This window comes from Pantherophis guttatus, chromosome 2 (genome assembly GCF_059756535.1).
Source record: "Pantherophis guttatus breed Tessera chromosome 2, ASM5975653v1, whole genome shotgun sequence".
Lineage (NCBI taxonomy): Eukaryota > Metazoa > Chordata > Lepidosauria > Squamata > Colubridae > Pantherophis > Pantherophis guttatus.
This window is the reverse complement of record NC_142064.1, coordinates 114,838,721-114,853,446: the sequence shown is the minus strand read 5'-3', so window position 1 is coordinate 114,853,446 and position 14,726 is coordinate 114,838,721. Positions and strand designations below refer to the sequence as shown.

Here is a 14,726-nt window from a genome sequence, read left to right as displayed (position 1 = left end):
TTTTCAAAGTACAATGTTAGGCTGGGGGGACAATGACAATTAATGGGCAAGAGGATTTAATCTTGAAATTTATCAAATAGAAAGTGACCACCCTCCATTAGTATCATTCCAGGATCAATGGAAAGTTTTTCCACAGGATCAAAGAGAAAGGATTAAATCCCTAAACTTGTTATGGAACTCCTCCTTCCACCTGATTCTAGAATCTCAGTATGCGTATACTACCTTTCTTTCTTCCTCATGCATACACTGACTCACTCCTGATTTCTTATGAGGTGCCATCCTCATTTGGCTTGTGTGTGTAATTGCACTTGCTGAACTGCTGCAACTCCCACACACTGATGATTAAAAACTGATGGCAATGTGGATTATCACCTTGGAACTAAGATTGGAAGGTGAGTATGGTACTTACAAATTCAAGGGTGATGGGGCTGCAGAGACTAGGCACAGGGTAGAGATACAGTGCAGATAAGAACTCATCCAGCTCCGTGAACTGGCAGGAAGATAAAGGCAGAGGTTATACCCTTGAATGAAAATGTTAGGAAGAGCAATAAAAGGAAAGAGGATCTCTGGAGGGATCTCTGGCCTTGGAATGGATCCAAAGTGCTTATTCTTACCTGCTCTTTGGCTACGTTTTCTGCAATGTAGTTCAGGATCTTGTAGAAAACTTCAAACCAAGGTAAGTAACTGAAGGAAGAAGCAATGGCAGCATATAAAATGATTTTATCGTAAATACATGTCTTATATCTATATACTTTCTGGTTTGATCGCTGTCCATTTCAGATCAAAGCCTCTTCAGGTGGCAGAGAAAAGTGTTTTGGACTATAAGTCATAAAACTCCTCACCACTGGATAGGTTGAGTGTAGTTTATGGACATTATAATTTAAATTCCAAGGAGGCTGGTATTGAGTTGCTAATCCTTAATGTACTACAGGTATGCTGCAAAAATACAACCGCAAGATGGCAGAAAAACAATTTTCTGTTTGTTTCCTGCATTCATCAACCATTGATGAATGTTTGCAATGAATGCAATGGCAGTGTTCACACAACAATGTTAACCAAACAGTGTAATGATTTCAACAGTAATCCTGCCCTCAACAGTCACTACTGGTCAGAGAAACAAAGGAACAATTCCAATTTGGTATAAGGCTACTTCATAATCTCTCTCTGACCATGGCAAGCTATATGGTTTTAGGAAGTATTTCATTTGTGGTTCTGTAGATCGAAGGCTTGTTGCTATCTTATGGGTTAATTTTATTACAGAGTGAAATAATTTTTAAACACTCAAAGCAGCTCAATCATCTCATTCTGCAAAAGGTGGAGTTGGGAAAGAGAGCTAATACTTACTAAGCTAAAGGCCATTGATGGGCTGTGTTTACTCAACGTGCTTAAGCCATTTATTAAATTTATTTTCTGAGAATCAAATGAGCTGGATTTGTACAATATGTTAAAACTTCCATGCCTCTAGCCCCAAGCTTAAGACAATAAAACTAAATAGGTACTGACATGATCATTACACTACTTGGTTAACAGTATTGTGTGAACTTTGCATCCATCAAAAAGCAAGATTTCAGGTGGCAAAGTTGTGAATCATAATATAGTCTCTTAACCTTAACATTATTACTTGTTTTCTGGAATTCTTCCTTATGTACTGTCTACAAATAATGATCTGAATCTCTTCTGCCTGATAACTACCTGGTGCTTTTCCATTTAAGGAGAAATATATTTCATTAGCAGCCAACAATCCAGAAGGCTAAAGGAGAGAACTGGAGACCTTTGCACCAATAACCTCAGGATTTATCCAGAAGGCAAATGACCCCATTTCCCCTACCAAGAGGAAGATTGGAAAGAAAGATCTGGTGCATCTCTATTGCTGCATTTTCAGTGGAATCTTTTCTTCCCATCGAGCCAATAGAGTATTTCCACAATGCTCAAGAAGTTCAAGAGAGCTTCTAGAAGGACTTACTTGAGACCTCCTACCCAAGAGGAGCCCCTTGTACCTGAGTAGACACAGGCAGGCTTGGAAGCCGATGGCCAGTCGACAGAAGCCAAAGTGCTGTTTCCCCTCCATGTCGGTGAGGGCGAAAGTGAAGTGCTGGACTGTGGGACATTCCTTAGCCCTTGGAAATAAATGGGGAAATAATATCAATGAGAGATATTATGATGGAGAAGAAAGCAACCCAACATCCTACAAAGGCTGACCAATTTATAACAGCATACATTGTTGTAAGCATTGCCTATTTTGTTATGTTAATTATATTCCTTAATTCATGGATAAATTATAAGCAGGGCTGATAAATTCCCCCATTCTCCCTTTCATCTACATAGGCCAGGGGTCTGCAACCTTAAATACTCAAAGAGCCATTTAGACCCATTTCCCACAGAAAAGAAAACACCGGGAGCCACAAAACCTGGGTGGGAGTGGCCAACTCGATGTCACTCACTTCTACCAGTCACATGACCCCCCCTAGCCACGCCTACCCAGCTGGTCATTAGAGCTGAGAACCAGTTGTTAAAAAACACCGGGAACCACAAAATCCTTTTGACATCTCTCTCTCCCCACTCCCTCTCCTCCCCCTCTCCCTCTCTCTTTATATCTCTCTGTCTCTGCCCTGGCCGCTTCTCCATCCCCCACAGTCACCCTTACCTTCTCAGGCCAGGTAAGGAGTGACTGGGAGGGGAGGGCAAGGGTTGGGGCCAGCCAATGGTGTGATCACCTGACAGGGAGCCACAGCAGAGGGCCCAAAGAGCCGCATGCAGCTCCGGAGCTGCAGGTTGCTGACCCCTGACATAGGCATACAGAAAAACACATAAACATGTGCATATATGTAAGTTTTCCCTCCTGGGAGCAAGGAGAGAGTTGTTCTTTCCCAAAGACAATTCCTGTTTAGCAGGTTGGGACAAGCATGGCAGAGTTTGGGATTGGAATGCTGGGGGTGGTGAGTGAAAGCCTCTCCTGCACAATCCCAGGGATGCACCCAACCTGGGATCAATAGGGTTAGGAGGAGTAAAGCCTCCATGTCCAGTAGCCCTGACCATTTGTTTTTCTTCTGCCTTTGGCCACAAGGAAATGCCAGTAGAGTAAATGAAGTCCTAGCTCACATGGAGATCTGCATTTGCATTCAAGCCAAGGTGAATTCAGCTCCTTTTCAAAATTATAACCGAACATGTGGAGGTTGGAGAATGAAGGAAACAAAAGCAGCACACATCCTCTCCTCTTTACTCAATTTGAGTTTTTCACAATTTAGGTGAATGCTGAACAAAGCTGAAATGGAAACATGAATTCAAAGTTTCAAGTAAGAGATGCATTTCCACCTAAACTGGATACAGATGAGAGCCCTAAATGGAAGATATTAGAGCAGGTGTATCCGACCCATGAGCCATGGGCCATATGTGGCCCTGAATAGTAATGCCCCACAAGATTTAAAAAAATAATAACAAAAAATAAAATAAAATAAAATAAAGGAAGTTTATTATTTACATACATTAACTATGTTATATATTTTATATGTGGCCCCTTCACTAAGGGTGGCCCAGGCTAGCTAAAAGGTTGGACATGCCTGCATTAGACATTTATAAAATCATGCACAATGCAAAAAAAAAAAAAAAAAGATAATGGGAAGAATGTCTCATAATGCTGAGGACCAAGAAATTTGAAAAATGGCAATTTGAGACATACAAAAAGATGTTTTTTTCACTGTGGGATAGATACAACTTTGGTAGTGTTTGTGGATGACTTATAATTTGGAGATGAGGGGATCTACCCTTTCTTATCCTATTAGATCTCTAATAAGCAGGGTTTAATACAGTGGTGGGTTTCAAAACTTTTTACTACTGGTTCTGTGGGTGTGGCTTGGTGGGGTGTGGCATGGCATGGTGGGCGTGGCAGGGGAAGGATACTGTAAAATCTCCATTCTTACCCTACTCCAGGGAAGGTTACTGCAAAATCCTCATTTCTTCCTGATCAACTGGGACTCAAGGCAGAGAATAGATGGGGGCAGGGCCAGTCAGAGTTTTTACTACCGGTTCTCCGAACTACTCAAAATTTCTGCTACCAGATTTCCAGAATTGGTCAGAACTTGCTGAAACCCACCTCTGGTTTAATACCACTAATCATGGAATCTGTCTGTGCTGTCTGTGGGAATTGGGGAAACTGTTCTGCAGTGGTTTCACTTCTTCCTGAATTGGTGGACCCAGTAAGTATTGATGGAGAAGAGATAAAAGTGTGCTGGATTGGGGGTGGGGGTGGTTCTGGAGTGTTACTGATACCTTTTCTTTTCAAATCATGACATTTATTTTGCCCTTTAAAAATCCCCCAAGATTCCCCAAGCAGTCAAATGAATTGGTTTGAGAAATCTGGGAGCTACAGAGTGAAGATAGCACGGGGCGTGGGGTTGCTAGACTATAACTCAAAAGATGACTCAATACCATTTGTGAGCCAAGCTGCTGTGTAATTAATTGGTACAAGATGAGTAGAGAGTAAATGGTTAAAATGGCATTAAAAGAAGATCAGTGGTGGTTATTCTTGGTGACACTATGTAGAAGCAGCTTGCCAGTGAGTATTAGTTGCTGGCAGGTGAAGATTCTCCCCTTCCTGGTTGTTCATGGGCTTTCATTGGGGTTGGTTGTAGGAAGTCACCAGTGAACCCTTACTTGCTTACAGTACTTCCACTCTCCTATTCTCTTTGTATCTTTTATGTAGATTTTCCCCAACTCTGGCTTGAAAGTGGAGCCCACTCTGGGAGGAGCCTTGTTCTTTCTTCCCCTTCCCTACATTCAGTTCTGGGGAGGGAGGGTGCCTTCAAACCAGAATAATGACTCATTAGAGACAGAGGAAGCACCCTTTCTAAAGTGTCGACATATCTTCCTGCAAGGAGTGATTGAACAATCCATTCTAATGAGAACCATCTGTTTTCAGTAGAGACAGAATGCAAATAGACAAAGCTGGGTCTAACTAGCAAGGTGGAAAACTCTTCCAGTGGATGAGAACTTTCTCTTCACAGTAGGCCTTTTATTTTAGTTTATTTCCTGTCTAAAGAATTACTGCTCTAAGATCAATAACTGATCCTGGGAGATTAAATTTACCTGATCTGGACTACAAGAATCCAGAAGACCATAGCCACTACCAAAATTTAAGAGTATTTTCTAATGTGACTTGGCAATCATATGGAGATTTCTAGCCCAAATCAGATATGCTCTCCCACTGGTTTAGTATTGTGATTTTGCCTGAATTAGATACTGATTTCTGTCTCTTACAGAATTATTGATAAACAGTGACCTTTCCAATAGATCAGAGAACAACTACATCACCTTTTTCATTATTGTTAATTTTAATATTTCCAATAGAATTTAAGGCATTAGGCACATATACAGCTCATTCATGCAGGAAAAAGACATTGTGAATATTTTGTTTCTCCCTAAATGCAGCTTGTTTCAGTATAGATCGGTTCACATTAGGGCTAGTTTAAAGAGTTGGTAATGTATAGAAAAAGACAGTTTGGTGCAAGGGTTTAAAACTTCAGATTAGAAACCGGGAGACCGTGAGTTCTAGTCCCATTTTAGGCACAAAACCAGCTGGATGACTTTAGGCCAGTCACTGTCTGTCAGCCCTAAGAAGGGCAAACCATTTCAGCAGATGGAAGCAAGCTAAGGGTATAAAACAGAGGTTACTGCTGCCTGCTTTTCTGATCCTGGGGGTGTTGGTGGTAGTATGTGCCTTGAATCAATGGGGATTTGGGGCACATGGATCTACTCATAGGCTTACACAGCTCCTTATTAGCTAATGGGCACATCAGGATAATTGGATTTTTGAGTGTACATGCCTTAGCTAATACAGCTGTAATACAGCTAACAGGTAAATTGAGTTTATGGATTCTCGGTCTGATCTAATCATTGATTTTGTTAGTCAGTGGATAGATTTGGTTGACAAGTCATTTTACAAAGTAGGATTTTATTGCATGGTGAGCAAGGCTGTTTTGTTCCTAGATCATTTTATCAACACAAAGGCCTATTACTTTTAAAGCATTCTGTATTTTCCTCCTCACTCACCATCTGATTTTCAGGAGTTCATCTACAACAGGGCTATCAAACTCCCGGCTCATGGGCCAGATGCATCACGCACTGGCCACACCCATGCCCGATTTAGCAAAGGGGAAAAAAGTCCCGATACATCAGGTGATGCCGCTGTGATGATCTGAGTTTGACACCCCTGATCTATAATGTTAATTTAGAGCTGGGTGTAAATGAAACATTCAAACCTTGTGTTGCCCTGGGCTGCTAAAGTTTGACCCTGGTTCACACATAAACAGAGAAAGAGACCAAGTGATGAATCTGTGTATCAGAAAAAGCAGAGTGGCCAGCTTGCAGAAATCAGAAAGCAAAATTTTCTAGTCACAGAAGATTGCTCGTTAAATCTCTATTAAAGCAGTGGTTGATTTAAAAAGTCAACAAACTTAAATTGCAACCAAGCATCTTTTTAATTTTTTTAAAGTGCATATCCATATCAACTGGAGAATTCCCATTGCTTACCTCTCTATATCAAGAGGGAAGCAAAACTTGGGTAGCATCTGGATTGATTCCTATAAGAAGAAGAAAATATCTTTGATCATTATATCTCAACAGTCTCACAGAAGCACAAGAAAGCGTAAGCAGGAAATCACTTGCATAAAATATGGAACATTATGCAAACCTATCCATGAGTACTTGGAAGGAATTCCCAATTACTGTACTGAATTCGATTCAGACTACATTATTTAAATACCACAAGTTACTCCTATATATTTTATCAAAGAAATGTTTTATATCTTATAGGTTGCCCTCATCAGCCAGTTGCATCTCCCTCAGAAAAATTTCATAAGGATAGGGTTGTTATGAGATCCACTTGTGCCCCTGACAAAGAAAATTCTACTCCACTACCCCAGTTTCAGAAATTTATGTGATTATTCTTCAGAAACATATATTTATGGTTGAACACATAACACATTATCTGAAAAGATAATTGATCACTCTCTTTAATAGAGCTCATATCACGCAAGCTTGAGAATCTTCTAACTGGCCTGCTTGTCTTCTGGTCCCAATTATCTATGAAAGCCAATGCCCTGGGCCAGTTTAATTTCTGGGTGCAGGTTCATAATATACAATGATAAATCAGAATCTCAAAGAAATCAAGCATATCATGAACAAGCTACAGCCTAGGGCATGCACGGCCTTGAACTGGCCTTAAAATATTTAAAATAGATATATGCTGGGGTTATAGCCTATAGGATCTTACAGATAGTCCTTGCTTAACAACAGTAATTGGGACCAGGGACTGCTGTTGCTAACTGTCATTGTCACATAATGTCATGCTTTACAACCACAAGTCTTAGCAATGGCAATTCCAATAGTGTCCAGTTATTGTTGTTAAGCCAATGACCATGGGTCATTAAGTAAGGACCTTACACGATCACAACTTCCAAATTTGCTTATGGGAAGTTGACAGGGAAGGTTGCAAATTGTGATCACATGACAATGGGACACTGCAATGGTCAGAACTTTATTTATTTTTTATTAATCAAATTTATGTAACTGACTATCTCACAAAATGTGACTCTGAGTGGCATACAACAACTGAACGACAACAAATATAAGCCTAGTGCCCAGATTGTGATCACATGACTGCAGGGATGCTACAATGGCTGGATCTTTGAGAATCAGTTGTTAACTAATTTACCACTCATTCAGTGTTGTTGTAAGTTTGAATGGTTGCTGAATGAGTGGTTGTTAGCTGAGGACCAGCTGTACTTGATTATTTAACTGGCGGGGGCAGCAAAAATATAGAAAAGCAGAAAAAAAGAGCTTAGTCCTCTCTAAACTAGCATTCTGTTTTTAGCACAACTCATACATGCATATATACCCATCCCATCATGCTCTTTGCTTTCAGGGTAAGAACATTAGAGAAAGTGCAGAAAAGAAGTAAGAAATAGTCAGCCAAAAAGATAATGGCATGTGATATTTATCCATAAAGACATTAAACAACTAAGGAGACATCTCATTTCCCTGGCTATTCCTTGCTCAATGCTGAGCCATTCATATTCCTTCTGTTTTCATGTGTGCTTTACCTTTTTCATAACTTATTGACATCTAAACTTTCAACTGCAGAATTGAAATAAATGCCATAAATAGCAATAGCACTTAGACTTAGATTCCACCCCATAGTGCTTTGCAGACTTCTGTAAGCGGTTTATAGAGTTAGCATATTTTCCCCAACAATCTGGGTCCTCGGAAGGATGGAAGGCTGAGTCAACCTTGAGCCGGTGAGAATCAAACTCCTGGCACTGGGCAGAGTTTATCTGCGCCACCAGAGCTCTAAATAGATGCTAAGAAATGAATTCTTAGAATTATAGAGATATGTTGAAGAGTGGTATTGAAGTAAATGCTATAGATTAATTCCAAGAAATGAATTCTTACAATCCATAATATTTACTTAAATTCTATTCTTCAACATGTCATTTTAATTCTTATAGAAATTAGCTATTCCCATGCTAATTTCTAAAGGACCCCTTTGTACATCTCTTCACTATATCCTAAATAATTTCATCACTTTTATTTTCAATTCTAATCACTGCTAGAGGCTTGGTAACATATTCAGTCCTTTTTGCTGACTTCCAAACAGATTTTGGTAGCAACCATTTTCTTATGTGTATTTTCCTCTGTATCCACGACAATTTTATTTAATTTTCAAACAAGGATCCTTTTTCATACTTTCAATTTCTGTAACTCAAAATACTTATGTGTCTATCTGTAACATCTGGAGCCTTGATAGCACAGTGTCATTGAGCCTTGAGAGCACCCTGTCATTAACACAGCTGCCTGCAATTACTGCTGGTTGAATCTCTCCAAGGCTCAAGGTTGACTCAGCCTTCCATCCTTTCTAAGGTAGGTAAATTGAGGTCCCAGTTTGTGGGGGCAATAAGCTGACTTTGTATAAAAATATACAAAAGTATGAAGGCTATTGCTTAACGCATTGTAAGCCGCCCTGAGTTTCCGAAGAAGGGCGGCATATAAATCAAATTTTTAAAAAATGATTTGTTTCACTCTGTTTCAACCTCTTTTCTCATCTCCATTCCATTCAGTTGGGAGACTAATCTTGTATCTTTCTTCCTGCATTTGTTCTATTTTTATTCTAGTTTCTTTCCTTTTCCTTTTCAAAGATCCACTCCTGACACTGCCAAAGAACAGCTCATCTCATATCCAGAACCTCTTATCACCCTTGTATCCTTCACTAATCACTCAGGATTTCATCATAAACAATCAAGTCAAGTAATTGTTTAGATTTAATCGAATTGCTTTGGCATATGTTTGTATGAACAGACTTACACTTAAGCCATGTAAACAAATCCCTTTTTAAGCAAATACCAAATAATCTCTATTCTCATTGATTCTTGGATCCCAAACAGTGCAATCAGATTTTTGTACTCTCTCATTGAGAGTGTTGGATAAAGTCCCTCGTATCTCTTCTCTAGTTCCTCTGTTTTCATCATTCTCTAGAATATAAAACTGCTTTTACATGAGATCACAACAATCTAGATAGCACCAGTTCATATTTTTTGACATACAGCTTAGTCCTTCCTTTCCTAATTAAATCTGCATCTTCACCAACTCCACTTTAAGATCTGACCACCTTCACTCAGGTTGCATCCTTTCCCTTTCTCTTAGTTTCACAGACACACAATATATCTCTTTTCATTTCTCTCATCTCATTTATTATCAATGTACTTGGTTAATTAACTCCTATTACATTCTAATTGATAGTGAATTTGCTGCCCAGCTTGGCTTGGGTCAATTGAGGGTTTTACATCAGGCTGTTTAGTAAGATAGAGAAGGTGTTGACTAAGTTACAATCTTTTTTATACCTATTTCATGGGCAGCATTCTCCGCTAACAACTCAAGGTTTATCCAATTTATATATGCTACAATTCCAAGCAAACTCCAATTTTACCCTGAGCATGTTCCTTACGATTCTATGCAAGCTAGCTCCTAATATAAATGGCTATTTTCCAAGTTTATGACCTGTATCCTATCAAGTAGAAGGTTTACACAGTGCACAAATTCACATTCAGGATTCCATGATTGCAAATCAGGGCAGGTTTTTAATTTACAAAACCTAGCTGTTTGAGGAGATCATGAGTTTTAATAAGTTTAGATGTTCATGCTGGCAGGAAAAAAAAAGGAGCAGCTGGCACGCATTAGCATTCAGCATATTCATGATCAGACAGGATTTCAGAACTACAGAAGGAGAGGCAGAACAAAGTGGCATATAAGTTTGTGCTGATTTTTGGAAGGCAAAGAAGTTAGAGTGGAGAGCTAAGAGAGATTTAGATTAACAGAGTTGGAAGGGACTTTGTAGGTCATCTAGTCCAACCCCCTGACCAAGCAGGAGACCCTATACTAGCTATGTAGAAACTCTACAAAGGAGGCAGACCTGGTCATCGAAGTCCAGTGGGAATTGTCTACGCACTTGAGGATCTGCACAGAAAAACAGAACAGAGGTCAATATACAGAACCCAGGCATAACCATTTTATTGTAAATGAAAGCAAGTTCCAGGTTCCATTTTTTCCATGTTATCCAGACTGTGGTTTTCTCTTGCAATTTCTACATTTTGGAGATTCAAATTGTCTCAACCCTATTATCCTTTAAATGACCCTTGAATATCTGGCTCTTTCCCCAGCCACTGCCTTAAAAAGTCTGTTCCTTGATGGGAATTTGATTCAAGTTTTAGGTATATTAATAACTGGGTTGTATGTTTTTAATCTGCACAAGAATGTGCCTGACCTAAAGTGATCCTGCTGGCTTTTACGACCAAGGGAGGCGTAGAACTCACAATCTCCTGGCTATTAATCCAGCACTTCGACCATTATATCAAAATGCCAAGAAAAGTAGGACAGCAAATCTCAAAGGGGGTGGGGGGAGGGGGAAAATCAAATAAAAGAACAGTTTTGTAAGGGTTGGGGGCAGGGGTGGGTTCCACTTACTTTTACTACTGGTTTGCAGCGGGAGCACGCACGCGCGCTTCTGCGCATGCGCAGATCACCCATGATGATGTCGGGGCGGGTGGGTGTAAAACCGCTGGTTTTACTACTGGTTCTGTAGAACCGGACCGAACCAGGAGCAACCCACCACTGGTTGGGGGAGACTAACTACACAGTTTAAGACACCAATTGCCAGCAGTTATTCTAAGGCCACCACTGATTCCTGCCGTTCTCTTGTTCTTTCTCCCCTAAGCAGCCAAAATATTCACTTCTACTACAGTTGGCACTTCCACAGAGCTACCATAGGGGAGGGGAGCCTTAAGGGGCAAAATGGGTGATTCTGCAAACTTTAAGGCACTAATTCCACCCTGTAACTCTCCCAAAGCCAATCCAAGTGCAAGAGGCAGCTGGCAGAAACCTTCAAAGCTGGGAAAGGAGGAGCCACATTGCCATGGCCTTGAAAAAGTAGGAAAAGGAGAGACAAGATTAAATCTGTGGGTCTAACTCTAGTCCATTTCAGCCTGCTGGTTAGATCCAGCAAGGAAAAACTGCTGTAAATCCCACACTTTTGGGAAATTCTGGGAGGGAGGAGGGCTGAGACATAGAGATGCTGCTTTGTGTTGCAGCACCAATATTGGGGATATATTATGTTGGTTCTCCCTTTGTTGATTTTTTTGCAAGTTTCTAAAGACACCACCCCCTCAAGGGTCTTTCCTGATTTTGAGTTGCTGTTGCCATCTTTTATTGAATTTTTGTAATGTATTTCTAATTTTTCATGGGATTTATTTCATATATTTTTATATGAGCTCTGAGAATTGATTTTGATTGTGGCAACATAGAAATATATGTTTAATAAATACATACAAATAACGACATAAAATATTCCTTGGTGTCGTTAGACAGAAAAGTTTTTGTATGGCTTTCTAATCCTCTGTAATGGATTTATCTATCCAACTTCTGGTACCTGCCTGCAGTGCATAATTGGGCAATACTAATATTGATTAATAATAATTGTTTATATGCAAGTCATTTTTGATAGATAGATGGATGTTCTCCTTGAATATCTGCCCCTAATCTGACCTTTTAAGTCTAATAGGTTATAAAACCTTGACATCCACTCTGCTCAGCCTTGTTAGCAGCAACCACACTCTCTGGGGTCTTCAGAGACTGCATTTTTAAAATTAAAGTGTGGCTCCTGGCCTCATGAAAAGTAGTTTTCATTGACCATAATACATGGATTTGCACATCATCTATGCCAAAACAACAAAACAAAACAAAACAAAACAAAACAAAACAAAACAAACAGCATAATAGGGTAATAAGATGTGTGAAGAAGACAATACTGTAAATTAGAACAGGGATACAATAGCAGGTTAAAAAAAAAAAGTAAAAAAGCTTCATTTTTGATCCAACTCTTTTCACTCCACATATGTAATCAAGGGCTATCTCAGACTGTACTATAAATCTCCCACAGTAATGTATATAATTTTATTTTCACTTGCTGTTAAATCCCCCCCAAAAGACCACCGACTAGCAGAATTGAGACTTACCATCATCTGCAAGTGATGGACGAGCAACTTCAAAGAACAGATCAAATATTTTCTGTGGATTTTCCCTGGGGAAACAAGAATCAGTGGATTCAGTAGCAAAATCCAGAAGCCATATGAATTTAGAGAATATGGTATTTATATTGGGAATCTAAGAGAGAATCTTGTCTTAGAACAAAGGTATAGAATGGAAATAATCTTTTGCCAGACTACATACTTTCATAACTAGACTTTCATAATTTCAATTCCCATAATTCCCCTGCCAGAACAAGCAGTGGCCAAGCTCTTTGGAGGACACCAAGTTGGGGAAGCCCTTTTAGTGGTGTCTTACTTCAGGTCTCACTGCAGCATGTTACTGTATTGGCATGTGAGATTGGCCTTGAGAGATAGCTGCAGAATAGACAATGGGGTGTAAAATGTATCTCAGCCCACAGATGGAGGGGGGCACGAGAAGCATTTCAGAAGGACCCTTCCCAATTTTCTAGAGACCAAAAAGAGGGGAGGGGAGAAATGCTTTCAGACTTGCAAGATTCTTTTTAATAAACAAAGAAATAGTATTCCTGGTTGTGCTTCTTGTACGGATTACCTCACAGGGCTAATAAGTGCCTATTGTACTGTTAATATTGTAACCTACGTGATCCTCCCAGCCATTTCCCCCCCCCCCACTCGGGGTTGACAGCATGATGGTGGTGTAAGACAGAACTAATCCAGTCTGCGGCTATCTTGATTAAAAAGTCACCCCCTTATACTGGTGGCAGAAGACCTGGGATGCCCTGATCAGATGGCCATATTTGTAAGAACCTCAGCCACTGGAAAGACAGCTCTAAGGCCATCACTTCCTGCAATTTTTAAAGTTACTTTTTTAACAAACAAACAAACAAACAAACAAACAAACAAACAAAAGGAAGAGTGAAAAATATTTCAGACAGTGGTGACCCAATTGGGTTTGGCACCGTAAAGATGAGGGAGGCTTACATGTCTTTCTATCCCATTTTTCTTCCCCTGAGGCAAAAATAAATAAATAAAAATAAATCAGAGAAAAGAACTTATAAAAAGCCCAATTTTTGTGAAGACAATCCAGGTCAGAACAGATGACATTTTAACACTGGAATATCTAAAGATATTTAACTCTCTTTCACTCACAGGATAAAATAAAAGTAATGTCAGAGGGACAGAGCAGAAAAAAAATGTGTTTTCAGGACATGATTTTATTGTAATTAGCAGAGCAGAAAAAACCCTAAAGCAGTTTCACATGTAACTGCCAATCTCCATTCTGTGATGCTATTTATTTCCACTTCTGAGCTCTTAAAATCAGTTCCATATCTTCAAAAATCTTTGTGAGCCAAATACTTTACAAGCCCACAGCCTCTGAGGGCTAGCCATGTACCATCTAATTCAACTTTAGTGCTCTGGAGAAACTTCAGTCTTCCTACATCATATGGCTGACTCAGCAAGAGCCTTTGTGAGAAGTAGGTTGGGATAACACTATTTTTAAAGGTGCCAACAAAACAAAGCATGGAAGAGTTGTTCTATTTCATACTCTTATGAATTGCAAAGGATCTTGTTAAGACAGACCACCTGCGACATTTAGAGGAGCAAAATGTTTTTATTTCCCAACAGATCAGGAGATCAGAGACTTAGCTGACTTCTGCATTGCAAAAGTAAAACTGAAGTACACTTAGAATGGATTGTTATGACAGGCCACCCCAACCCCCACCCTACTTCTTGAACCTGTCCCAAGGTCTTACTTGATCCGAGATCCCATTGTCCTTGACTCATTCCAAGACCATCATCTCACTGAAGCACCAAATGAAAATCTTCCTTCTCATCCAGATTGAACCTCTGGAAACTAACAATTGTTCCAGAGCTCCGTTTGGTAGGTTTCAAAAAGCAGTATTTCCTCTTGCGGCTTTTTGTTAGAGGAAGTTTGTACCCTGTGACAGCCTTAGTTCACTGCAGAGTGAAAACTTCAGCAGGGGACGGAAGGAGGTATGGTGACTCTTTTGGTCCATTTCTGCTGTATTAGTAGATATTATTGCTTTCTTGTTCTTCAGTAAGGACAACAGATTTGAAGACCAAACAAACTTCTTAATAAACAAAATTATCTTGTTTCAAAAATTTTGTACAGTTAAATACGATAGATGCAATGGTCTTTAATAGCTGATGGCTTGT

General features: G+C 39.7%; 1 protein-coding gene across 1 annotated transcript in view; it reads right to left on the bottom strand.

Moving 5' to 3' along the window:
• Positions 1 to 14,476, bottom strand: part of DENND1C (DENN domain containing 1C) — a 30,098-nt gene extending 15,622 nt beyond the window's left edge. Inside the window, exons 1-7 of the mRNA XM_034434440.3 lie at positions 14,303 to 14,476; positions 12,558 to 12,622; positions 10,460 to 10,503; positions 6,526 to 6,575; positions 1,998 to 2,117; positions 615 to 684; positions 410 to 490 (exon numbers count right to left, since the gene is read on the bottom strand). Of these exons, the coding sequence (XP_034290331.2) occupies positions 410 to 490; positions 615 to 684; positions 1,998 to 2,117; positions 6,526 to 6,575; positions 10,460 to 10,503; positions 12,558 to 12,622; positions 14,303 to 14,319 (447 nt within the window). The 5' untranslated portion in view covers positions 14,320 to 14,476. The remainder of the gene's footprint in view (positions 1 to 409; positions 491 to 614; positions 685 to 1,997; positions 2,118 to 6,525; positions 6,576 to 10,459; positions 10,504 to 12,557; positions 12,623 to 14,302) is intronic.
• Positions 14,477 to 14,726: the final 250 nt, after the last annotated feature.